Genomic DNA, 27,359 nt, shown 5'->3' on the forward strand with positions numbered 1-27,359 from the left:
GAATCCATCCATCCAACCAACCAACCAACCATCCATCCATCCATCCATCCATCCAGCCAACCAACCATCCATCCATCCATCCATCCAACCAACCATCCATCCATCCGTCCTATCCCTGCATCCATCCATCCATCCATCCAACCAACCAACCAACAATCCATCCAACCATCCATCCATCCATCCAACCGACCAACAGACCAACCATCCATTCATCCATCCATCCATCCTTCAATCCCTCCATCCCTCCATCCATCCAAGCAACCAACCAACTAACCAACAGACCAACCATCCATCCATCCATCCATCCATCCAACCAACCAACCAACCATCCATCCATCCATCCATCCATCCAACCAACCAACCAACCAACCAACCAACCAACCAACCATCCATCCAACCATCCATCCATCCATCCATCCATCCATCCCATCCATCCCAACCAACCAACCAACCAACCAACCAACCAACCATCCAACCATCCATCCATCCATCCATCCAACCGACCAACCATCCATCCATCCATCCATCCAACCAACCATCCAACCATCCATCCAACCAACCATCCAACCATCCATCCAACCAACCAACCAACCAACCAACCCCATACACTTAAAACTAAAGTAGAAGCATAGCTGACATTTTAACGCTAGTCAGCTCATTTGAACAGTTTTGCTTAGTTTCAGCTTCAGCAATTAGTTTCTGAATTCAGCATATGATGCTTATTTCACAGTTCAGCTAAATGTAAAAATTAAACTGTTAAACTAGTCCTACTGAAATAACAGGTGTTTAGACATTTTAGCTGTCCAATTTTTTAAACAGTTTTCACAGATTTGTTTTCTGCTATTTAGGATTAGTTTTCTTGATTCTTCACTTACTTTTTGTGCTTTTTTTCTGCTTCTTTGTGCTTTTTGCTTTCACATCTTTCACTACGTTCAGCTCATTTAACAGTTTAGCTTAGTTTCAGCTTACTTCAGCTATTCAACAACTTCAGCAATCCGTTTCTGAATTCGGCTTATGCTACTCATTTCACAGTTCAACTAAAAATTAAACTGTTAAACTAGTCCTACTCAAACAACAAGTGTTTAGACCTTTTTGCTGTCCAGATTTTTAAATAATGTTCAGATTTCAGTTTTCTGCTGTTTAGGATTGATTTGTCCGGTCTTCACTTTTTGTGCTTTATTTACATTTTGGTGCTTTTTGCTTCTAAATCTTTCAAAACATTCAGCTCGTTTTAACAGTTTTGCTTAGTTTCAGCTTCAGCAATTAGTTTCTGAATTCAGCATATGATGCTAATTTCACAGTTCAGCTAAATGTAAAAATTAAACTGTTGAACTAGTCCTACTAAAATAGCAGGTGTTTAGACATTTTACCTGTCCAATTCTTTTAAACAGTGTTCACAGATTTGAGTTTTCTGCTATTTAGAATTAGTTTTTTTGATTCTTCACTTACTTTTTGTGCTTTTTTTTTTTTTTTTTGCTTCTTTGTGCTTTTTGCTTTCACATCTTTCACTACGTTCAGCTCATTTAACAGTTTAGCTTAGTTTCAGCTTACTTCAGCTATTCAACAACTTCAGCAATCTGTTTCTGAATTCGGCTTATGCTACTCATTTCACAGTTCAACAAAAAATTAAACTGTTAAACTAGTCCTACTCAAACAACAAGTGTTTAGACCTTTTTGCTGTCCAGATTTTTAAATAATGTTCAGATTTCAGTTTTCTGCTGTTTAGGATTGATTTGTCCGGTCTTCACTTTTTGTGCTTTATTTACATTTTGGTGCTTTTTGCTTCTAAATCTTTCAAAACATTCAGCTCATTTTAACAGTTTTGCTTAGTTTCAGCTTCAGCAATTAGTTTCTGAATTCAGCATATGATGCTAATTTCACAGTTCAGCTAAATGTAAAAATTAAACTGTTGAACTAGTCCTACTACAATAACAGGTGTTTAGACATTTTACCTGTCCAATTCTTTTAGACAGTGTTCACGGATTTGAGTTTTCTGCTGTTTAGAATTAGTTTTTTTGATTCTTCACTTACTTTTTGTGCTTTTTTTTTGCTTCTTTGTGCTTTTTGCTTTCACATCTTTCACTACGTTCAGCTCATTTAACAGTTTAGCTTAGTTTCAGCTTACTTCAGCTATTCAACAACTTCAGCAATCCGTTTCTGAATTCGGCTTATGCTACTCATTTCACAGTTCAACTAAAAATTAAACTGTTAAACTAGTCCTACTCAAACAACAAGTGTTTACACCTTTTTGCTTCCAGATTTTTAAATACTGTTCAGATTTCAGTTTTCTGCTGTTTAGGATTGATTTGTCCGGTCTTCACTTTTTGTGCTTTATTTACATTTTGGTGCTTTTTGCTTCTAAATCTTTCAAAACATTCAGCTCATTTTAACAGTTTTGCTTAGTTTCAGCTTCAGCAATTAGTTTCTGAATTCAGCATATGATGCTAATTTCACAGTTCAGCTAAATGTAAAAATTAAACTGTTGAACTAGTCCTACTAAAATAACAGGTGTTTAGACATTTTACCTGTCCAATTCTTTTAGACAGTGTTCACAGATTTGAGTTTTCTGCTATTTAGAATTAGTTTTTTTGATTCTTCACTTACTTTTTGTGCTTTTTTTTTTTTTTTTGCTTCTTTGTGCTTTTTGCTTTCACATCTTTCACTACGTTCAGCTCATTTAACAGTTTAGCTTAGTTTCAGCTTACTTCAGCTATTCAACAACTTCAGCAATCTGTTTCTGAATTCGGCTTATGCTACTCATTTCACAGTTCAACAAAAAATTAAACTGTTAAACTAGTCCTACTCAAACAACAAGTGTTTAGACCTTTTTGCTGTCCAGATTTTTAAATAATGTTCAGATTTCAGTTTTCTGCTGTTTAGGATTGATTTGTCCGGTCTTCACTTTTTGTGCTTTATTTACATTTTGGTGCTTTTTGCTTCTAAATCTTTCAAAACATTCAGCTCATTTTAACAGTTTTGCTTAGTTTCAGCTTCAGCAATTAGTTTCTGAATTCAGCATATGATGCTAATTTCACAGTTCAGCTAAATGTAAAAATTAAACTGTTGAACTAGTCCTACTACAATAACAGGTGTTTAGACATTTTACCTGTCCAATTCTTTTAGACAGTGTTCACGGATTTGAGTTTTCTGCTGTTTAGAATTAGTTTTTTTGATTCTTCACTTACTTTTTGTGCTTTTTTTTTGCTTCTTTGTGCTTTTTGCTTTCACATCTTTCACTACGTTCAGCTCATTTAACAGTTTAGCTTAGTTTCAGCTTACTTCAGCTATTCAACAACTTCAGCAATCCGTTTCTGAATTCGGCTTATGCTACTCATTTCACAGTTCAACTAAAAATTAAACTGTTAAACTAGTCCTACTCAAACAACAAGTGTTTACACCTTTTTGCTTCCAGATTTTTAAATACTGTTCAGATTTCAGTTTTCTGCTGTTTAGGATTGATTTGTCCGGTCTTCACTTTTTGTGCTTTATTTACATTTTGGTGCTTTTTGCTTCTAAATCTTTCAAAACATTCAGCTCATTTTAACAGTTTTGCTTAGTTTCAGCTTCAGCAATTAGTTTCTGAATTCAGCATATGATGCTAATTTCACAGTTCAGCTAAATGTAAAAATTAAACTGTTGAACTAGTCCTACTAAAATAACAGGTGTTTAGACATTTTACCTGTCCAATTCTTTTAGACAGTGTTCACAGATTTGAGTTTTCTGCTATTTAGAATTAGTTTTTTTGATTCTTCACTTACTTTTTGTGCTTTTTTTTGCTTCTTTGTGCTTTTTGCTTTCACATCTTTCACTACGTTCAGCTCATTTAACAGTTTAGCTTAGTTTCAGCTTACTTCAGCTATTCAACAACTTCAGCAATCCGTTTCTGAATTCGGCTTATGCTACTCATTTCACAGTTCAACAAAAAATTAAACTGTTAAACTAGTCCTACTCAAACAACAAGTGTTTAGACCTTTTTGCTTCCAGATTTTTAAATACTGTTCAGATTTCAGTTTTCTGCTGTTTAGGATTGATTTGTCCGGTCTTCACTTTTTGTGCTTTATTTACATTTTGGTGCTTTTTGCTTCTAAATCTTTCAAAACATTCAGCTCATTTTAACAGTTTTGCTTAGTTTCAGCTTCAGCAAATAGTTTCTGAATTCAGCATTTGATGCTAATTTCACAGTTCAGCTAAATGTAAAAATTAAACTGTTGAACTAGTCCTACTACAATAGCAGGTGTTTAGACATTTTACCTGTCCAATTCTTTTAGACAGTGTTCACGGATTTGAGTTTTCTGCTATTTAGAATTAGTTTTTTTGATTCTTCACTTACTTTTTGTGCTTTTTTTTTTGCTTCTTTGTGCTTTTTGCTTTCACATCTTCCACTACGTTCAGCTCATTTAACAGTTTAGCTTAGTTTCAGCTTACTTCAGCTATTCAACAACTTCAGCAATCCGTTTCTGAATTCGGCTTATGCTACTCATTTCACAGTTCAACTAAAAATTAAACTGTTAAACTAGTCCTACTCAAACAACAAGTGTTTAGACCTTTTTGCTTCCAGATTTTTAAATACTGTTCAGATTTCAGTTTTCTGCTGTTTAGGATTGATTTGTCCGGTCTTCACTTTTTGTGCTTTATTTACATTTTGGTGCTTTTTGCTTCTAAATCTTTCAAAACATTCAGCTCATTTTAACAGTTTTGCTTAGTTTCAGCTTCAGCAATTAGTTTCTGAATTCAGCATATGATGCTAATTTCACAGTTCAGCTAAATGTAAAAATTAAACTGTTGAACTAGTCCTACTACAATAGCAGGTGTTTAGACATTTTACCTGTCCAATTTTTTAAACAGTTTTCACAGATTTGTTTTCTGCTATTTAGAATTAGTTTTCTTGATTCTTCACTTACTTTTTGTGCTTTTTTTCTGCTTCTTTGTGCTTTTTGCTTTCACATCTTTCACTACGTTCAGCTCATTTAACAGTTTAGCTTAGTTTCAGCTTACTTCAGCTATTCAACAACTTCAGCAATCCGTTTCTGAATTCGGCTTATGCTACTCATTTCACAGTTCAACTAAAAATTAAACTGTTAAACTAGTCCTACTCAAACAACAAGTGTTTAGACCTTTTTGCTGTCCAGATTTTTAAATAATGTTCAGATTTCAGTTTTCTGCTGTTTAGGATTGATTTGTCCGGTCTTCACTTTTTGTGCTTTATTTACATTTTGGTGCTTTTTGCTTCTAAATCTTTCAAAACATTCAGCTCGTTTTAACAGTTTTGCTTAGTTTCAGCTTCAGCAATTAGTTTCTGAATTCAGCATATGATGCTAATTTCACAGTTCAGCTAAATGTAAAAATTAAACTGTTGAACTAGTCCTACTAAAATAGCAGGTGTTTAGACATTTTACCTGTCCAATTCTTTTAAACAGTGTTCACAGATTTGAGTTTTCTGCTATTTAGAATTAGTTTTTTTGATTCTTCACTTACTTTTTGTGCTTTTTTTTTTTTTGCTTCTTTGTGCTTTTTGCTTTCACATCTTTCACTACGTTCAGCTCATTTAACAGTTTAGCTTAGTTTCAGCTTACTTCAGCTATTCAACAACTTCAGCAATCCGTTTCTGAATTCGGCTTATGCTACTCATTTCACAGTTCAACTAAAAATTAAACTGTTAAAATAGTCCTACTCAAACAACAAGTGTTTAGACCTTTTTGCTGTCCAGATTTTTAAATAATGTTCAGATTTCAGTTTTCTGCTGTTTAGGATTGATTTGTCCGGTCTTCACTTTTTGTGCTTTATTTACATTTTGGTGCTTTTTGCTTCTAAATCTTTCAAAACATTCAGCTCATTTTAACAGTTTTGCTTAGTTTCAGCTTCAGCAATTAGTTTCTGAATTCAGCATATGATGCTAATTTCACAGTTCAGCTAAATGTAAAAATTAAACTGTTGAACTAGTCCTACTACAATAACAGGTGTTTAGACATTTTACCTGTCCAATTCTTTTAGACAGTGTTCACGGATTTGAGTTTTCTGCTATTTAGAATTAGTTTTTTTGATTCTTCACTTACTTTTTGTGCTTTTTTTTTTGCTTCTTTGTGCTTTTTGCTTTCACATCTTTCACTACGTTCAGCTCATTTAACAGTTTAGCTTAGTTTCAGCTTACTTCAGCTATTCAACAACTTCAGCAATCCGTTTCTGAATTCGGCTTATGCTACTCATTTCACAGTTCAACTAAAAATTAAACTGTTAAACTAGTCCTACTCAAACAACAAGTGTTTACACCTTTTTGCTTCCAGATTTTTAAATACTGTTCAGATTTCAGTTTTCTGCTGTTTAGGATTGATTTGTCCGGTCTTCACTTTTTGTGCTTTATTTACATTTTGGTGCTTTTTGCTTCTAAATCTTTCAAAACATTCAGCTCATTTTAACAGTTTTGCTTAGTTTCAGCTTCAGCAATTAGTTTCTGAATTCAGCATATGATGCTAATTTCACAGTTCAGCTAAATGTAAAAATTAAACTGTTGAACTAGTCCTACTAAAATAACAGGTGTTTAGACATTTTACCTGTCCAATTCTTTTAGACAGTGTTCACAGATTTGAGTTTTCTGCTATTTAGAATTAGTTTTTTTGATTCTTCACTTACTTTTTGTGCTTTTTTTTGCTTCTTTGTGCTTTTTGCTTTCACATCTTTCACTACGTTCAGCTCATTTAACAGTTTAGCTTAGTTTCAGCTTACTTCAGCTATTCAACAACTTCAGCAATCCGTTTCTGAATTCGGCTTATGCTACTCATTTCACAGTTCAACAAAAAATTAAACTGTTAAACTAGTCCTACTCAAACAACAAGTGTTTAGACCTTTTTGCTTCCAGATTTTTAAATACTGTTCAGATTTCAGTTTTCTGCTGTTTAGGATTGATTTGTCCGGTCTTCACTTTTTGTGCTTTATTTACATTTTGGTGCTTTTTGCTTCTAAATCTTTCAAAACATTCAGCTCATTTTAACAGTTTTGCTTAGTTTCAGCTTCAGCAAATAGTTTCTGAATTCAGCATTTGATGCTAATTTCACAGTTCAGCTAAATGTAAAAATTAAACTGTTGAACTAGTCCTACTACAATAACAGGTGTTTAGACATTTTACCTGTCCAATTCTTTTAGACAGTGTTCACAGATTTGAGTTTTCTGCTATTTAGAATTAGTTTTTTTGATTCTTCACTTACTTTTTGTGCTTTTTTTTGCTTCTTTGTGCTTTTTGCTTTCACATCTTTCACTACGTTCAACTCATTTAACAGTTTAGCTTAGTTTCAGCTTACTTCAGCTATTCAACAACTTCAGCAATCAGTTACCAAATTTAGCATATACTGCTAATTTCACAGTTCAGCTAAATGTAAAAATTAAACTGTTGAACTAGTCCTACTAAAATAACAGGTGTTTAGACATTTTACCTGTCCAATTCTTTTAAACAGTGTTCACAGATTTGAGTTTTCTGCTATTTAGAATTAGTTTTTTTGATTCTTCACTTAATTTTTGTGCTTTTTTTTGCTTCTTTGTGCTTTTTGCTTTCACATCTTTCACTACGTTCAGCTCATTTAACAGTTTAGCTTAGTTTCAGCTTACTTCAGCTATTCAACAACTTCAGCAATCCGTTTCTGAATTCGGCTTATGCTACTCATTTCACAGTTCAACTAAAAATGAAACTGTTAAACTAGTCCTACTCAAACAACAAGTGTTTAGACCTTTTTGCTGTCCAGATTTTTAAATAATGTTCAGATTTCAGTTTTCTGCTGTTTAGGATTGATTTGTCCGGTCTTCACTTTTTGTGCTTTATTTACATTTTGGTGCTTTTTGCTTCTAAATCTTTCAAAACATTCAGCTCATTTTAACAGTTTTGCTTAGTTTCAGCTTCAGCAATTAGTTTCTGAATTCAGCATTTGATGCTAATTTCACAGTCCAGCTAAATGTAAAAATTAAACTGTTTAACTAGTCCTACTAAAATAACAGGTGTTTAGACATTTTACCTGTCCAATTTTTTTAGACAGTGTTCACAGATTTGAGTTTTCTGCTATTTAGAATTAGTTTTCCTGATTCTTCACTTACTTTTTGTGCTTTTTTGCTTCTTTGTGCTTTTTGCTTTCACATCTTTCACTACATTCAGCTCATTTAACAGTTTAGCTTAGTTTCAGCTTACTTCAGCTATTCAACAACTTCAGCAATCAGTTACCAAATTTAGCATATACTGCTAATTTCACAGTTCAGCTAAATGTAAAAATTAAACTGTTAAACTAGTCCTACTGAAATAACAAGTGTTTACACATTTTAGCTGTCCAATTTTTTTAAACAGTGTTCACAAATTTGAGTTTTCTGCTATTTAGGATTAGTTTTCTTGATTCTTCACTTACTTTTTGTGCTTTTTTGCTTCTTTGTGCTTTTTATTTTCACATCTTTCACTACATTCAGCTCATTCAACAGTTTAGCTTAGTTTCAGCTTACTTCAGCTATTCAACAACTTCAGCAATCAGTTACCAAATTTAGCATATACTGCTAATTTCACAGTTCAGCTAAATGTAACAATTAAACTGTTAAACTAGTCCTACTAAAATAACAGGTGTTTACACATTTTAGCTGTCCAATTTTTTTAAACAGTGTTCACAGATTTGAGTTTTCTGCTATTTAGGATTAGTTTTCTTGATTCTTCACTTACTTTATGTGCTTTTTTTCTTCTTTGTGCTTTTTGCTTTCACATCTTTCACTACATTCAGCTCATTTAACAGTTTAGCTTAGTTTCAGCTTACTTCAGCTGTTCAACAACTTCAGCAATCAGTTAGCAAATTTAGCATATACTGCTAATTTCACAGTTCAGCTAAATGTAAAGATTAAACAGTTAAACTTGTCCAACTGATATAACAGGTGTTTAGACATTTAAGCTGTCCAGATTTTTATACAATGTTCACAGATTAAAGTTTTTTTTTTTTTTTTTTGCTATTTAGCATTATTTTTCTCTATTCTTCACTTACTTTTTGTGCTTTATTTGCTTGGTGGTGCTTTTTGCTTCTACATCTTTCAAGACATTCAGCTCATTTTGACAGTTTTGCTTTGTTTCAGCTTCAGTTAAGCTGTTCAGCAGCTTCAGTTCAGCTGTTCAGCAGCTTCAGCTTACAGTTTCAGCTATCCAGCATTCAAACAGCATTTGTGCAATAAATGCAATTTTTCTAGTTTAGTCTGGCTTGCCAGGCTAACATTCTCCTGCAATGCCCTGGTCCTGTAGAATGAGCCCTGGCATTTTTACTGTGATTGCCTGTTTTTCTGTAAAATCACAGAAAAAGAGAGCTGCTCAGGTCGAGCAGGCTGCTTCATGCGCGTTCACGCTTAGGCATAGTCCGTAGAATTTGCTATCAGTAGCTTTAGCAGCTGAGAGTGAGGTAGTGCCAACTCAGCGACTTTGTCACTGTTCCTAACGCCTAGTGATGAACCTAGCTACATTTCTGAGGACACTTAACTACTTTCTTCTAGATATTTCCTGCAAATTAGCAACAAAATAGCCATTTTCACTCCGAACTGTTCTTTGAACGTTGTTTCAGCTGTCATAAAGGATATTTTTCTTCTGGCACTCACAGAGCACTGTCGCTTCTGCTTTGCTCCCTTATCTGCTTTTCCCAAGGCTCTTTTTGTCCCGTCTGCCTACAGAGCGCTTCCCTGCATTTCCTCTGGAAATCACTATTTTTCAGAAATGGATTTAATTAATTGGTCATTCAACGCGATTGATAAGATTTTTTCTACAATGACAACGGAGGAGGGGACTCGCGCTTGCCCTCACGGGACACATGCAGCGGGATATATGCTCGATTCCTAGAAGGAGTGGAATGTCATCTGTCTCTCTCAGCTGTCCATTGAGGACGTCGAAGATGTGTGGATATTTGGCCTGATGATCACTGGATTTCTGCTGATTGGAATGGGAGGATATCTGGTTTTCCGTAAAATTGGGATGACGGGAGCGATTGGAGGGTGACCCGCATCCAGGGACGGCACCATCCGGGCGGAGACCTTACAGAATGGGACGTTACTCGAGGTGAATCGCAAGCTGGACAATGTCTTAGCTGCGTTACCGGTGTTAGTGCGCAAATTGGATCTCATCTCGGCAAGGGTCACCGGACGGTGTGGAGATGTTTAATCACCGAATTGGCTTCACTTGAGGATTTGAATGATCAATGCAGACTTTAAGGCAGAGAGGAAAATTATCTCTGCCTGACCCAAACAAAGTCTTGTTATCGAATCTGACGCCATAAGCAGCCTTGGAGTTGTGTGCAAAAACCCCCACGATGGGAGGAATGCAGACAAATGCTGTGACCCCCCCCCCCCCCCCCCCCCGCCTTCAGATTGTGGTCTCGCACCGAGGTCATCAAGTTGGAGGCATTCGCTGTGCTCTGTGCTTTCCCGTGACCTCCCTCCCACCTGTGGATTCAGTTGGCCGAGCGCCACACAGGCTGCTCCCGCTGAGGAAACCAGGGTCCCAGCCCCTCCCCCTACCTACCGGGTCTCATGTTGTGAACTGTGACGTTCGTGCTTGTATGTTGGGTGTTTTTTTGCATAGTAGAGCTACACCCTGCCGTTGTAGCTCTGTTAATGCCTTTTTCTCCCTCCCCGAACTCTCCTCATGTAATCCCCTCTTCATCTACTGAAATGAGCGCCGTTATGGCTGCTCTCGCGGTCTGCCTGTATCTGTCCTGTCTATTAGTGTGTGTGTAGTCTTGGTCAGGCTGTACTGTGGAGTCAAGTTCCTATGCTCTGGATCGCTGGAGCACTGGCAATAAGATTCTTTCTGATTCTGATTTCTGATTCTGATTCTGAAAAGTTACAGATACAAAAGACTTCAATGGCGCTGTAGCTCACCTGGTAAAACGTCGGACTCTCGTGCAGAAGACCTGGGTTTGATTCTGGATGTGAACATAATTTATTTTGTATTTATTTTTTACATGAATGGTATATTTTTTTACAGTAAGATGGCCAAATTTTTATTTGAGACTCGCTGAACGGCATTGAATTCGCAGATAAAACAGATGTGGGTTCAACTTTCATTTTGGAACAATTTTTCAAGCAAGGAAAGGGAAGCTCTGAAGATGACAGACTGACCCATCTTAAACCTTTGTTGGCTGTGCTGAAGAGAAAGGTACAGAACCAAATGATTTAATTAATTAGCTGTGCGTTCTCCTGTCCTCTGTCCTCCGGGCCACACGCACACGGGACTATCTCAGCTGTTATTTTCGTTAAGGAGTGTGCATGTACAGCATGCGCGCCTCGTGCACGAGCCTACTATTGAAGCTGCCGTTACGCTTTTGGCCTGAGGGGGATATTGCGAGCATAAAAATTCAAAACTCCGTAAAGTCCCTTTAAGATATAACCCAGATGCCTTAGTGAAACTTTCAATAGTGTTAAGGGCTATAGGAACCTGTGACACATCTTTTAAAAACAGCTGTATCATCAGCCATTTGACTTATGGAGACAACTCGACCTGCAATACTAATTCCCTGTAACGAGCTGTTCCTAATGTGAATATTTAAAATCTCTGCTGCTAACAGAAAAAGATACGGAGACAGAGGGCATCCCTGTCGAACACCCCGTTGAAGAGTAAACCTAGGAGACGTACCAAAAGGCAGTTTAACAGAGCTATTCCCTCCCACATACAGCGTTTGTACACTCTTACAGAAAAAATCCCCAAATCCAAACCTCCTAAGTGTAGTTGGCATAAAGTCATGTTCTAATGTATCATACGCTTTATACAAATCCAGAGAGAGAATTAAACTATTGTCAGTTATAAGCTCAGGATAATTCAACATGTCTAGTATTAACCTAATGTTATGTGATATGTCTGTTTTTCATAAAACCTGACTGGCATTCATCAAAAATGGGATCAATAACTAATTTAATTCTATTTGATAAAATTATTGCTAATACTTTATAATCATTGTTCAACAAAGAAATCGGCCGCCAGTTACCTAAAAAGAGCGGGTCTTTTCGTGGCTAAGACACATCAAATCAGCGGATCCTGAGGAAGGTGGAGTAGGTAGGGAGAGCAGAATAAGGAGAGGGTGATGAAGCTCCCACCAAAGCCTGAACAGGTGAGTTTAAAGGCCATCTTTCATTTTAAACACATAATGAAGTGCTTATATAGTAATATGCCTAAACTTTATATTTTCATTGAATAAAAGGAAGATATTTGAAAATAAGACGAGTTATTAATGATACAACTCTGCTTAATCCGGTTTAAAACGGCGCCTCTAGCTGGAAACAGGAAGTGATGCACACGGAGGAAAACATTTCCGACTCTACTAAGCAATGGATTCACAGCAGCAGGACGAGGCGTCAGAATTTGAACACGAATCTACAGTTATTTATAATACTGAGGGTGCACAGCCATACAGTTTTGAGCCAGCAGCAAGAGAAAACAGGTCATTTAAATGGTGAAAGAAGAGCTATAGAAACGTGGGAACTTCAAAATGCACACAGACTTGGAATTGATAACTGGTAAGAGCATGTTTTATTTTTAAAGATACTTCGACAGAAAATGTCCTGACAGATTACATCAAATACCTTAACTTAAAGAAATACTAAACTCAAATTAAAAATGGTTAATTTATACAAAGTTTGGGTCAAAGTTCTTCATAGCCCTAGCACCCCTTTGTTAAATTAGCTTTGTTTCATTAGCTGTTATTACATTAGCCTAGCCTGGTAAGCCATCCATGTGAAAATATCCTTGTGATTCAGCAACAAAGATTCTAGGCTGATGACATTATTCATAATTCCTCCACAAACCTTTTCATATAGTTTGGGATTCTGGTTGTACAAATGAAACGTTGCAGATCTAATGTCCCAAAAAGTCTCCACCTTAAAACTGTGACCTATTGTAGCTTCACTTAATTAATTTGACATTTTAACAATAATTAACTTATTGTGCTGTATGTATGAATGTAATTGGCCATAATGTAATGCTCTGTGGGATAAAGTTTTCTGTCAAGATTCAGTCATGATCATTCTCTTATTTCATTTGCTTATTATTATTTTTACTGCATATTAGGTGTCGGTGTGGCCAGTGTGGGCCAATGGACAGCATTATTCACAGCATTTGTTTTCAGGAACTGGAACCATTCAGGGAGGTCTTGTTGATTCTGGACCCACCAGTAGGCTACCACATCTCCTCTGTGTAACGGGCCATCCTGGATTTGAGGGCTGCTGCTCGAATCCTTTTGTGTTGATGCTAGCTTATCAAACATTTAAGGGGCAACATGGACCCCTACATCTGCAGTTCAATGAGTAAGAACATACTGATCCACTAATGTCATAAGTGTAAAGTTTAGCAACAGTGCATCACTGTCATCATCCATATTTGACAAAATGCTACTGAAAATAGTCATTAAAAATGTCCTGCTAACAATAAAAGACAAATCTTTAACATTGCTGACAATTCCACTTCTTCATTTTGCAGACAGTATTGTTATGTTGCTTATAGACAGATGATCTGATGGACACATGACATCATTGGGCGAGACATCCGCAAACCTCTGCCATCTTGTGTGGCGAACGCCATCAGAGCAGCCTTCCCAGATGAAGCTGGACACCACAAAGGCTTCCTGTGGCCTAGTCTGGACTAGTGTGGCTCAGAAACTATTACTTTGTACATAATCCAACAGGAAAATGTTAGTATTTGCTGCTTGTAATCCACTGACTTGAAACAAACATTAAATGATGTCATTCCTGAACTTGGCCATTGCAAAACATCTTTTGACTGACAAAGTTTTTACAAATTGTAAAGTTTTTTACAACCCCACTGGCAGTCTAGCTGTTTGTGTGTGTAAGTACAACAGAGTGAAATGAGAAAATAAAAGGTAGGTTAACCTATAGTGAAAAATACAGTGTGTAGCATACCCCCCCCCCGAATGAAGGATGACACTTTACTGATGAAGTTTTGGATTTAATGACGATGACCCTCAATTTCACCGTAAGAGCTGGAGATGTGTACAAAAGAAACCATGTAAATTGATCCATACTCTTACATCAATTCAACTGTTATTAACAGTTTACAACAGTTTACAACATACACCATAAATTACAATTTCCTTAGCTTTATAAGATAAATCAATGCATTTGGATCTAACCATTTTATAACAAAAAATATTTAAAACATAAGTACATTAAGATACTAAATTTACCTTGTGCCTCTATCAAGGGGGCTGCTAATAGCAAAATCCATGTTAGATCTCCGTCAAAGCTGCTTTGGCCGTTTTATCGCTGTTAAGCTAGCTTGCATTAACTGTTAGAACAGGAAATAGACCCTTCAAAATAAAAGCATTTCATTCGAACAGGAAGTTGATAAAAACGGATTATAAATAAAGGCAAGTTGTGCCAAATTAAAATACAAGCAAAAGAAGATTTCATTTTAGGGTTAGTTACACTCCCACCAAAATTATGAATGACTGGTTTACATAAGAAGAGAAATGAAGAATTTTCTCAAACAAAATGACCCAAGAAGAACTTAAGTACTTTCTAACACCAAAACAAGTTTTTGTACTGGACGCTCTACAACTGATAACTTATTAACACGTTGACCTTTGTTGTTGAGTCTCTTTTCTCCGAGGGAGATCTTTACTTTTCGTACAAGTCCATCCTTTCCATTGACAGTCTCTAGAACTCTTGCAAGTCTCCATTCACCTCTAGGTGCTAGTTCATCCATGTCCAACACAACATCACCAACCTTTAGATTCCTTTTGGGTGAGTGCCATTTTTGCCTTGAAATTATGTTGTGAATGTATTCTCGTCTCCAGCGGCTCCAGAACTGTTCAGCAAGGAACTGGACACGCCGCCATCGTTTCCTGCAATACAGGTCCTCCTTGTGAAAAGTGCCAGGTGGGGGCAGTGGTGCGTTGGATTTCATGTGAAGGAGATGGTTGGGTGTAAGTGGTTCTAAGCTGTCAGGGCTATTGAGATTATCTACAGTCAGTGGTCTACTGTTGACTATAGCCATGGCTTCATAGAAAAAAGTTCTTAATGAAGCATCATTGAGTCTACTTTGAGCCAGTGACAGAGTAATGTTCAAAACACTTCTGACAGTCCTTATTTGGCGTTCCCACACTCCTCCTGCATGACTAGAGTGGGGTGCATTCATCACAAAGTCATGTTTGTCAGACAAGTAAGTGCTAAGTCTCAGAGTGTCAAGCTCATTTAAAGCTGCCTTAAATTCATTTTGAGCACCAACAGAGTTTGTTCCCTGGTCACAATGGATTTGTTGGACTGCACCTCTGATTGAAATGAAACACCTTAATGCATTAATAAATGCATCAGTGGACAAGTCCTCTAATAGCTCAATGTGAATAGCACGAGAACAAAAGCAAGTAAATAAGAGTCCATATCTTTTGTGTTGTTTTCTTCCCTCTGTGGTCATAAATGGACCAAAACAGTCCATGCCGCATTGTGTGAAGGGAGGAGAGGGCTCCAAGCGTTGTGGAGGTAGGTCACTCATTCTCTGACCCTCTGGAATATTGCGAAGTCTGCGGCAGGTCACACACTGACGGATGAATGAAGCAACTGTTTTACTCATTCCAGGAATCCAGTAGCCACTAGATCTGATTTCATTAATGGTGAATCCTTTTCCTTGGTGTTTTACTTTGTCATGACAGTGAGATATAATGAGCTTGGCTGCATAGTGATCTTTTGGAATCACAATCGGGTGTTTGAAAGTGTCACTTGCTGCATGTTGGAGTCTTCCTCCGACCTTTAGGAGACCATCTTTATCCATAAAGATATCCAGTTTAAACAGTTTGTTGTGATGTGGGAGCTGTTTGTCTTTGTTTAGTAGTTTTATTTCCAGTCCATATGTTTGATTTTGTACATCACGAATGATCACAAGTTCAGCATTTTTCTGTTCACTCACTGTAGCTGTTGCATTTGACTTGATGTGTCTGGCCCTTCTTATTAGATGTGCAACAGCTTTGATTGCTTTTGACCAGGACGAGAACTTACTCAAGCGTTCAGCAAGACTCACAACGTGTGTGACTTTTGTTAGCATTATCTGCATCTTTCTGACTTCTGGATCCTCTATGGTCAGATCTAGCTCAACAGTTTGTGGTGTGGGTAGTTCATTTTCCCATAAAAAGGTAGGCCCAGTGAACCAGTTAGACTTAATTAACTCATTGATAGTTGCACCTCTTGAAGTTCTGTCAGCCGGGTTCACTTCTGATGGCACATAAAACCATTGCTGAGGGCTCGTACTTTGTCTGATTCTTTGGATCCTGTTGGCTACAAAGGTGTGAAAACGGCGTACATCATTGTTTATGTAGCCCAGTACAACCTTTGAGTCAGTCCAGAAATATTCTTTCACATCATAACTCAGTTCGTCCCGTAACATGTTGCTGACTGAGACTGAAATTGTAGCCGCCGTTAGTTCTAGTCTGGGGATCGTGGTCAGTTTAGTTGGAGCAACTCGTGCCTTTGCAATTACCAGAGAGCAGTATATTTCATCTTTAGCATTTTTTGCTCTCAAATAGCTACATTGTCCATAACCACTTGAGCTTGCATCCGAAAAGTGGTGTAACTCTATTTCTTTAGGTTCACCAAAGCTAGCAGGAAAATAACAGCGAGGAATGCCTATCTTGTCTAGATTTACAAGGTCACTTTGCCAACTCTCCCACCTTGGCATAAGTGTGTGTGGTAGGGAGTCGTCCCATCCAATACCATGCTGGCACATTTCTTGCAAGATTTTCTTTCCATTTAAAACATATGGTGCTAAGAATCCACATGGGTCATAGATTGACGCAACAGTAGACAGAATGCATCTGCGTGTGGCTGGCTGGACACTTAGTATGTTGTCAAATTTGAAACAGTCCCTTTTAATGTTCCACTGAATCCCTAGAGCTCTTTCTTGCGGCAAGTCATTGAATGTCAAGTCTCTTGTATTAGGGTTTACAGCACATTCTGATGGAGGGATGGATTGTAAAACAGTCTGATCATTAGAAATGAACTTGTGGAGACGAAGGTTGCCTTTGTTGCAAATTTCTCTGGCTTCTTGTGCTAATTGGATTGCTCCTTCTACTGTTTTTGTGCTTGTTACTCCGTCATCAACATAAAAGTCTCTCTCTATGAACTGTGAACCTGCTGGATGTGAGTGGAAGTGTTCTTTTGCTAAGTACTTGAGTCCATAATTTGCACAGCCTGGAGATGACGCTGCACCAAAAAGGTGTACCTTCATTCTGTAGGTTTGAGGTTGTGTGCTTGTATCACCATTTTTCCACCAGAGGAACCGTAGATAATCTCTGTCCTTCTCATTGACATGAAACTGATGGAACATCTTTTCTACATCACACATTACAGCAATAGAATGTTGCCTGAACCTCAAGAGAATGCCTGTCAGGTTGTTAGTCAAGTCTGGCCCTTGGAGGAGATGATTATTGAGACTTGTTCCACTGTGTTTGGCAGAACAGTCAAATACGACACGCAGTTTTGTGGGCTTTCTGGGGTGGTAAACCCCATGATGGGGAATGTACCATTGTTCACCAGGTACTCCTTCAGTGTATACTTCTTCCACATCTCCTCTTTCTATTATTTCGTTCATGTATGCAACATAGTCCCTTTTGTAGTTTTCATCCTTATTAAACTTTCGCTTTAAGTGTTCCAGTCTGATTTCTGCAAGCCTTTTGTTGTATGGTAAATATGGCCTTTGTTTGAATGGAAGAGGCATCTCATAGTGTCCTTGTTTGTTCTTCTTTATTCCCTCCTTGAGTTTGTCCAAAAAAATGAGATCCTCTTGTGAGACTGTTTTTTCGTTTTCCTTTGTGTCTTTGAAATCTGATTCCAGAACATTAATTACATCCACTGGTGTTACTGGAGGCAGTTCCTTTACCATAACTTTGTGGCAAAAACTTGTTTCAGATTCATTTGACTCCGATGTTAAGCCACCAACAATGCTCCATCCCAGATCTGTCTGGATTGCAAATGGTTCATCATCCTTTCCAAGTATAACCTGTTTTGGAGCTAGAGTTCTGGGACAGTTAAATCCAATGAGTAGTCCAACATCACAGCTCAAGAGAGGAGGTACTTTATCAACAATCTCTTACAGATGAAGCCATTGCTTTGCGGTTTCACTCGTAGGTATGTTATCATAGTTAAATGGGATATAATCCTTTGTGTAAGACGGTGGGAGGTCAATGTGAACATCTGAAGCATAACCTCTCACTCGTAGCCCTGCTACTCTCTGACTTTTGACCGTCATGTGAACTCCCAGCATTGTGGTTAGCTTTAGCTTTACTGGATGGGAGTCTGCTTGCAACTGATTGAATAATTCTTCACTGACAAATGTGTTGTCACTTTGTGTGTCTAATAAAGCGTACACTAGCTGCTCTTTAGATGGGTTCTGGGCAGTAGAAACCCATACAGGAACTATCATGGAGGTACTACCTGTTTGACCCACCTTTGTAACATTTAGAGCTGTGGCTGCCGTAGTACCATTTTCTGTGGTTGGAGTGATGCTTGTTGAGTTCTGGGGTCTTTCATTTGGTTTATGATTTTCATTGTGCAAACAAGTAGGATGCCGTTTTTTGCACAAGTCACATGTGTGGCGATGATGACAGTCTTTGGCATTATGGCCCACTTTTAAGCACCCGTAGCAAAGTTTATTTTCCTTTACAAATGTCCGTTTGTCATCGAGTGACTTTTCTGTGAAGCTTGGGCACTTTGACAACTGATGGTCCTCATCTTTGCAGAACATGCAAGCTACCTTTAATCTTGTGTAATTTGACTTTGTTTTATCTTCATGCATTGTAGCTTGTGTTGTAAAGACTTGAGTTGTTGATCTGTTTGGTTTAATCTCCTTTGTGTGTCTATTTTCTGAAGATGAGCCACACGAATGGAGTGCATATGAAGAAGTCACAGGATTGCAAGCAATTTCCGCCTCAAGTGCTACAAACTCAACAAAATCCTTGAAAGAAGGGAAAGTTTTACCTTCCATGAGAGCAACTGTGACTTGACGATTCCAACGTGTTGCAACCCATTCAGGAATCTTTTGCAGTAACCTTTGGTTTTCCTCACAGTCGCTTAGTATCTCCAAGCCCTTTACATGTGGTGTTGCTTGAAGACAGGTTGTGAGAAAATCAGAAAATGTCCTTAAACCTTCTGCATCCTTTGGGTGGATTTTAGGCCACTTAGACAGTTTGTCTCTAAATGCCTTTTGGACAACAAATGGCTGACCATAGCGCTGATCAAGTCTTTTCCATGCATCTTCATATGCCTCTTCATCACTACGATAAAATGTTCCTTCAAGACACTTAAGTGCAGGACCAGTAATGTATCTTTTTAATAAGTGCAGTTTTTCAGCAGGAGGTATACTTTTACAGTCCACTAGTGAGCTGAAGGAAGACTTCCATTCAATGAAGGTTATGGGATCTCCACTGAATATGACGGGCACTGGTACTGGGATTCTGCTTACAGCTATGGTATCTTGGATAGCTTTAGCCAGCAGAGAAATGTCTGTTGGAGGTCATGGAGTGGCAATTTGAGAGTGTGGTTGTCGTGGAGAGTTGATGAGGGGAATGGATGCATTTTGTTGCACAGGTGGGATATATGAACCTGTAGAGAGCACTGGGGCTGGTTGTGCAAAATTATTGTTGAGAAAAGAAGTCCCATAGTTCTGTAACATTAGCTGACTTTCCATATCACCTTTCAATTCCTTGTCATAAGTCTCAAATTTTGCACGTGCAGCTTGCCTTTCCTTTTCTACTTGTAAATGCTCTAGTTTAGATTTTTGAACATCCAGTTCCCGCCTGTGTTTCTCTTCCATTTCTCTTATTTTCTCCCTTTGTTTGATTTCCTCTTGTGTAATTTTATACTGAGCCTCCTTAGCAGCTAATTCTGCAGCTGCATCGATTCTTCTGGTTGTGATGCTTGCATCAGAGTGGCAACACGACTGTGACACAGTACCAAATATGGACCTTGCATGTTCATAAGTTAAGAGCTGATGGAGGCGCTGCCTTTCTCTATCTGCATCATATTCATCTATGGCTGCTAATCGCTCAGAAATTATTTTCATAATATCCTTCGTCACAGATTCACAAGAATCCATTTTGCGCCGTATAACCTGTGATGGTACATTACACTCTCTTAGTTCACTGTATGCTTTTGTCATGTTATTTACTGTCTTTTCAATATCGTCAGCCATTTCTGCTAACTGCACATCTGATATATCACATTTCAGGTCTTCTCTGTAGACTCTGACCTGGCCTTTCCAGTGTTCATAAAGAGTTAACAGTTTTTTCTCTCTTTTAGTTTGTTCATCCATTTGATAAAGGATCATTTTTTCTGTGGGCACACTAAGCCGTTCTGATCTTCTTAGTAACTTCTCATCCATTTGAACTGGAAATTCCTTTAGTTGTTCCTTTTCGTTTAACTGTTTATCCTGTATCTTTTCCATTTTGAGAGAATTTGCTTGTTGCCAGATCGTTGATGCAGCTTTCTACTTTGTGTTGGTACCGTGTCATTCCTTGAGGGCGCAGGCAGCTTGTTGTAGCAAATGGGGTGATGCTTCTTGCTTCCCAGTTGTCAGTTTTCCCGGAGGTAAGCTCTTACTGTAGCATACCCCCCCGAATGAAGGATGACACTTTACTGATGAAGTTTTGGATTTAATGACGATGACCCTCAATTTCACCGTAAGAGCTGGAGATGTGTACAAAAGAAACCATGTAAATTGATCCATACTCTTACATCAATTCAACTGTTATTAACAGTTTACAACAGTTTACAACATACACCATAAATTACAATTTCCTTAGCTTTATAAGATAAATCAATGCATTTGGATCTAACCATTTTATAACAAAAAATATTTAAAACATAAGTACATTAAGATACTAAATTTACCTTGTGCCTCTATCAAGGGGGCTGCTAATAGCAAAATCCATGTTAGATCTCCGTCAAAGCTGCTTTGGCCGTTTTATCGCTGTTAAGCTAGCTTGCATTAACTGTTAGAACAGGAAATAGACCCTTCAAAATAAAAGCATTTCATTCGAACAGGAAGTTGATAAAAACGGATTATAAATAAAGGCAAGTTGTGCCAAATTAAAATACAAGCAAAAGAAGATGTCATTTTAGGGTTAGTTACACAGTGTGAGCAAAATAATGAGGTGTTTAGTGATGGTATGAATGTTTTATTTTACAAAAGGCTTACATATACAAGTTCATACAAAATGTTATAACAACTCCCTCTTGATAAACGAGGGTGTGTAAACAAACTAACCTAAATTTAAATATGAAAACTGTTAAAGCAAAAAAAAAAAAAAGGCCCACAGCTCAATAACTATAAACAAACTCCAAATGACAGACTAAAGATCTACAATCTAGATCAATGACTAAATTTCAAACAGTCACAGCTAAGGAGATCACCAGATTCGGACTGTGTCTCCCTGAATTGCTCTACTTAATTATGCCCGAGGTGAAGGCTGCTGATCTGGTGATGTAGCACCGCTGCTGCTGCTGCTCCTAGGTGTGGCTCTCGCTCTGGTGATGAACCGGCTGAGAGGAGGAATGGAGGAACTGGAGCTGTGACTGGGGCTGAATGACAGGGAAATGGGAGGAAACAGCACCAGCTTTCACAGTTTTCCCGGAGCGAAAGTCATGGACATTGCCAAACGGATCCCAGAGCTCATCCACAATCACCCAACAGTGAGTAAAATAATAATCCACACTGGCACCAACGACACCCGCATGCAGCAGTCTGAACTCCTCAAGCGTGATTTTATTCATCTTTTTAACTTGTTAAAAAGCACCCATCTGTGTGTTTTTATCTCTGGCCCCATCCCCACGGTTGACAGAGGAATTGGACGCTTTAGCCGAATTTTATCTTTGAACACCTGGCTTTCTTCTGTCACTGTGCAGCACAACATTGCTTTTATTGACAATTTTAACATTTTTTGGGGCAGGAAGCATCTGTTTGGGCCTGACGGACTCCATCTAAATAGACAGGGTACCCATACACTTAAAATGAGCCTGGCCTGCCCACGACCACCTTTACCCACCACACCACCCCCAGCTGCCCCCACGCCCCAACCTCCTCTCCCCACATCATGATGTCCCACTGGTCCAGGAGCCTATGAACCCAGTTATGATTTTAACAGTAACCCACATATCGGACTTGGACCCTTGCACACCTCTCACATTCCTGTCATCAGCAGAGAGCGATCACATAAACATAAAACTAACCTGTCTAATTTTAATAATCTTAAACAGTTGTCAATAATCTCACCCCCAGTCAATCACACAGTCACTCCATCTTTAGTTACTATCAATATGGCTCTTTTAAATGTTCGCTCTCTGCTGAACAAAACTTTTATTGTAAATGACCTCATTTTAGATAATCACCTTAAATGTCTATTTTTGACAGAAACATGGTTGAGTTCAGATGCTCCTGCTGTTCTCACAGAGGCCTCCCCACCAAACTTTAATTTTACTTATTCAATAAGAAATGGGAAAAAGGGAGGCGGAACTGCTCTTATAAGCTCTTCCACACTTTCCGCAAAACATGTTTTATTTGATAACTACACCACATTAGAATATTGTGCAGCCATTTTCAGCGATCTTCAGATTTTATGTGTTACTGTTTATAGGCCTCCAAGGCACAGTGCACTTTTTATACAGGAATTTTCCGAGTTTTTATCAATTGTGCACAACTCTTTTGATAGTATTATTTTAGCTGGTGATTTTAATTTACACATAGATGACCCTGCAGACCCTTTTACCACTGAATTTTTAAACATTTTGAGTTATATGGATTTTACACAACATGTTGCACAACCAACCCACGACAGAGGACACACCCTGGACTTGGTCATCACGTATGGTCTGTCCACCGGTGTGTCCTCTGTCGTGGATTTAATGATCTCAGATCATTTCTGTGTGTTTTTTGGCATTACCAGCATAATTCAGCAGGAGACCTCTGTGAGAACTGTAATGAAATGCCATCTAACCCCTGAAGTGGCTGCTGGTTTTCTGGAAACTTTTAAAAAGATCCCTCCTATTAATTCAAATGCTCCCTGTGATTTTATCTTCAATGATTTTAACAGCAGACTTAAATCTACTCTGGATTTGCTCGCTCCACCTAAGATTAAAAAGCTACAGCCAAAACCGGCTTCCCCTTGGAGCAATGAAAACTTAAAAATCTTGAAAAGATCCTGCAGGGCGGCAGAGAGAAAATGGAGGAAATCTGAGAACACAATTAATAAACAAATATACACAGAATTATTAAAATCATACAACAAAGCTGTTAGAAATTCCAGAAATAATTACTTTTCTAAAATAATCTCGGAACACAAAAATAATCCCAAAATTCTGTTTTCTACAGTCACAAATATTTTGGGTCGTGAATTTAGTTCTCTCCAGAAAACCCCCTCGGATGCTCTCTGTGAGGAGTTTGCAGCCCACTTCAGAGGGAAGGTAGACACCATCAGACGTAACATTTTATCCTCCCAATGTCATGCTGCTCCCGATCAATCTGAGAGTGTGTGTCTACCTGAGGAAACACTGGACAGTTTTGTCTTGGTTGAAGCTGAGATTATTGATAAAGTTTTCTTCTCAGTGAGGCCCACCACATGTGTTCTGGACCCTATTCCCACAAGGTTTTTTAAACAATTTTATGACTCTTTTAGAGATGAGATTTTAACTTTGATGAACTGTTCCCTTCAGACGGGGGTCTTTCCTGCTGCTTTTAAACGGGCGGTGGTCAGGCCCCTGTTGAAGAAGAGCAATTTAGATTTTAATGACTTTAACAATTTTCGTTCGGTATCCAACTTACCATTTTTAAGCAAAATGGTAGAGAAGCTTGTTTTAATACAACTTAATGATTTCATCAACCACCAACATGTCCTAGAGAAATTTCTGTCTGGTTTTAGGGTGAACCACAGCACTGAGACGGCCCTTCTGAAGATTTTAAATGATTTTAGAACAAATTATGATGCTCGGAGGGCAACAGTGTTGGTTCTGCTGGATCTAAGCGCTGACTTTGATACAGTAGACCACACTATTCTTTTAACCCGTTTAAAACAGATCGGCCTCTCTGGTGTTGTTCACAGTTGGTTCACTTCCTACCTCACAGACAGGACTTTTATGGTGAGTCTGGATACCTGTTCCTCTGGGGTCCACAGCATCACATGCGGTGTGCCTCAGGGTTCAATTCTAGGCCCAGTGCTTTTTAACCTCTATATGCTCCCTCTGGGCAGTGTCATCAGGAGACATGGGGTGAATTTCCACAGTTACGCTGATGATACACAGTTGTACATCTCCGTGTCTCCTGATGACGCACAGCCAATGGAAACACTTTTTAATTGCATTTTAGATATTAAATCATGGATGACTGAAAACTTTCTCCAGCTCAACCAGGGCAAAACTGAAGTTTTAGTCATCGGTCCTGAGGCCCAGAGAGAGAAACTTTTACCTAAACTACAGTCAATGTCTTTTTATCCATCACTACAAGTGAAGAATCTGGGCGTTATTTTCGACTCTGAGCTGACTTTTGTCCCCCACATTAAAAACATCACAAAAATAGGTTTTTACCATCTTAAGAACATCGCCAGAGTCCGACCCATTCTCTCTCGGGCCAATACGGAGACGCTGATGCATGCTTTTATAACCAGTAGAATTGATTACTGCAATGCCCTGCTTTCTGGTCTTCCCTAAAAGAGCATCTCAGGTTTACAACTTTTACAAAACTCAGCAGCACGTGTCCTGATGAAGACCAGGAAGCGGGAGCACATCACTCTGGTTTTGAAATCACTGCACTGGCTCCCCGTATGTTTCAGGATCGATTTTAAGGTTCTTTTAACGGTTTTTAAGTGTCTTAATGGTCTTGGGCCTTCTTATCTTTCAGAACTGCTTTTACTGTATAAACCCTCGCGGTCTCTGCGCTCCTCTGGCAGCCGTCTCCTAGTTATCCCTAAAGTTAAGACTCACACCCACGGCGAGGCGTCCTTCAAGTATTACGGCCCTCGCCTTTGGAACGGGCTGCCGGAGGACCTCAGGTCCGAAGGGAACATCCAGGCTTTTAAGAATAGGCTCAAGACCCACCTTTTTAGCTTAGCTTTTAACTGATCACTATTTATCTATAAATACATACCGTAAATCCTCTAATACAGGCCCGGGCCTGTATTTGACTCAAGCTCATCAAGCTCCAGGCCTTTATTGGAAGGAGGGCCAGTATTAGAGGCAGGCCTCTATTTCTATTTGAGCAAAATGAACTAATGGTTCGCTGGAGTTTTTGACAATTAAAATTGCGCCCACATTTTCAAAGTTAAACACATTTCTTTTAACAACGGTAGTTTCTGCTTCAGCTCTCTCCCCCCTCCCCCTGCGCTGCAGCCGCAAACTCACTGATGCGCCTGCAGCCTCTCGGAGTTCCTGCTGCTCTAAACATTAAAATAATTATTTCATTTTCTGTTCCTCACTTCTGATTACCTTCAATGGTGTCTGTTTGTTGCAACCACCAGGTACAAAAACTAACTTGTTTTTATTTGACTATTTTTCTGTCCTGTCTGTTTATTATCTTCCTGCATCTCCTCTCAATCCTAAAGAAAAACTGCTGCCTGGGTTCATATATATTCACCTTATGAGTTACCTTTGAACTGCAGTTCTAAAAGATCTACCGAGCACAAAAACAGCGGAGCGCTTGCTGTTTGGCGGCCGTATCAGTGATCAGTGCGTCGGAGGACAAGGTGATGCCCGCAGCGCCCCGCTCCACAGCATGCAGCGAAACGCATCAGGCGCAAATAAAAGACAGAAAACATTAAAGGAAATGAACTGACATGAACGATCGCGTGTTAAATTAGTTTTTGAGGTGGCGACACCTGATTGTTACTGTGGCCGTGCTCAGGAGGCAGATCTACCGACCGCGAAAACAGCGAAGCGCTCCCTGCTTGCCGGCCGCATCAGTGATCTGTGCGTCGGAGGACAAGTTGATGCGCCCCGCTCCACAGCAGCGATACACATCAGGCGCATATAAAAGACAGAAAACATTAAAGGAAATGAACCGACATCAACGATCGCGTGTCAGTACCTACGGTCTGGCACAGCGCGTTGCTGATCACAGAGAATGTGATCATACGATAATTCAATAGGGAGCGTGGTTTCGCAGACGCGGAAGTGATAGCGTCGGTGAAACGCCGGCTGCTCTAGGAAACCCCCGAGCGTTTGAGCGTCAACGAAGTGACACGGAAATGCCGGGCTTTCCAGAAGTAAGTAAGATAACTTACTATGAGCTGATAGTTCGTTGGATTGATTGGTAGGTTGGAAACTCTGATCATGAATCTGAAGAAACGATGACTGAGTGGTGAGCTGGAAAGGCGACTTCCGTTTATAGCCGCGGTTTGTGACGTAGGTGCGACGTGGAGGGAATCCCCGCGAGGGGCATGCTGGGAGTCCCTACTTCGCGGATTTTCACCTATCGCGGCCAGGTCTGGAACGCATCTACCGCGATAAACGAGGGATTACTGTAGTTCATACACCCCCTACTGCTGCTCTCCAGAGTGTTCTGCAGCATAATCAGCACGTTCTCCTTGAACTTGATAGTGTAATGACCTGGCTGGGGTTGTAAGCCAGGTGCATTCTGGGTATTGTGTTATATGTGTTTCCTATCGTTCTGCTAGTTCCTATGTGTTGATTTGCGTGTTGTGTGAGTGTTATGTAAGCCACAGGGAAGGTGATGTGTGTTCTGTGGAGCGGCTTGAATTAGCATGGTTAACTGACACCGTGACTCTGTGTGGTAGGAGCGTGATAGAGGATCGTGTCTGTAGCGTTACAAAGCGTTGAAGAAAAAGCCTAATAAAGGTATGTGTGAATCCCTACCGCCTCCTGCTGGTTGATTTGGGGACTATAACTCTGCCGCTGGGACGCTGTACTTGCTTGTCACCACATTCCATCCGGCCACAATAAGAGACCGGCCATTATTTACTTCCGCTAACTCCGACACCGGCCAAAATTGGAGACCAGGCTTTTAATTGAATACCGGCCTGTATTAGAGGATTTATGGTATTTATCTCTTTTATTATTTTAACATTTTATCTACATCTTAGTGTTTTTACATGATTATGTTTTCTTTTACTATCTTTATAATCACTTTTTATCAGTTACTTTTTATCATTATTAGCTTTTATTATTTTATATGTTATATATCTTAAATCCTCCAGTGTTTCCTCTGCGGAGCCCTCTGCCTTGGGGCCGGTGGTCAGGGGCGGCGGCGGCCGGGGTGCTCCTCGGGTAGTGCCCGGGCACTGGTGGGGGTTTCTGCCCTACGCCACTGGGCGTCATGGGCCGGTGTCTTGGCTGCTGCCGTGGATCTGTTGCTGCCAGGGCAGATGGCTCTGCTG

The 27,359-nt window shown here is 39.1% G+C and overlaps 1 protein-coding gene across 3 annotated transcripts in view; it reads left to right on the forward strand.

Annotated features, from left to right (window-relative positions):
* The window catches only part of LOC107397116 (inositol monophosphatase 1), a 51,364-nt gene that overhangs the window by 3,908 nt on the left and 20,097 nt on the right, over positions 1-27,359 (forward strand). Inside the window, exon 2 of one of the 3 annotated variants that reach the window (XM_070541497.1) lies at positions 21,494-21,672. The exons of the other annotated variants lie outside the window; for them this stretch is intronic. Coding sequence (XP_070397598.1) covers positions 21,566-21,672 — 107 coding nt within the window. The 5' untranslated portion in view covers positions 21,494-21,565. The remainder of the gene's footprint in view (positions 1-21,493; positions 21,673-27,359) is intronic. 3 annotated transcript variants of the gene reach the window in all.

The sequence above is a fragment of the Nothobranchius furzeri genome, chromosome 11 (genome assembly GCF_043380555.1).
Source record: "Nothobranchius furzeri strain GRZ-AD chromosome 11, NfurGRZ-RIMD1, whole genome shotgun sequence".
Lineage (NCBI taxonomy): Eukaryota > Metazoa > Chordata > Actinopteri > Cyprinodontiformes > Nothobranchiidae > Nothobranchius > Nothobranchius furzeri.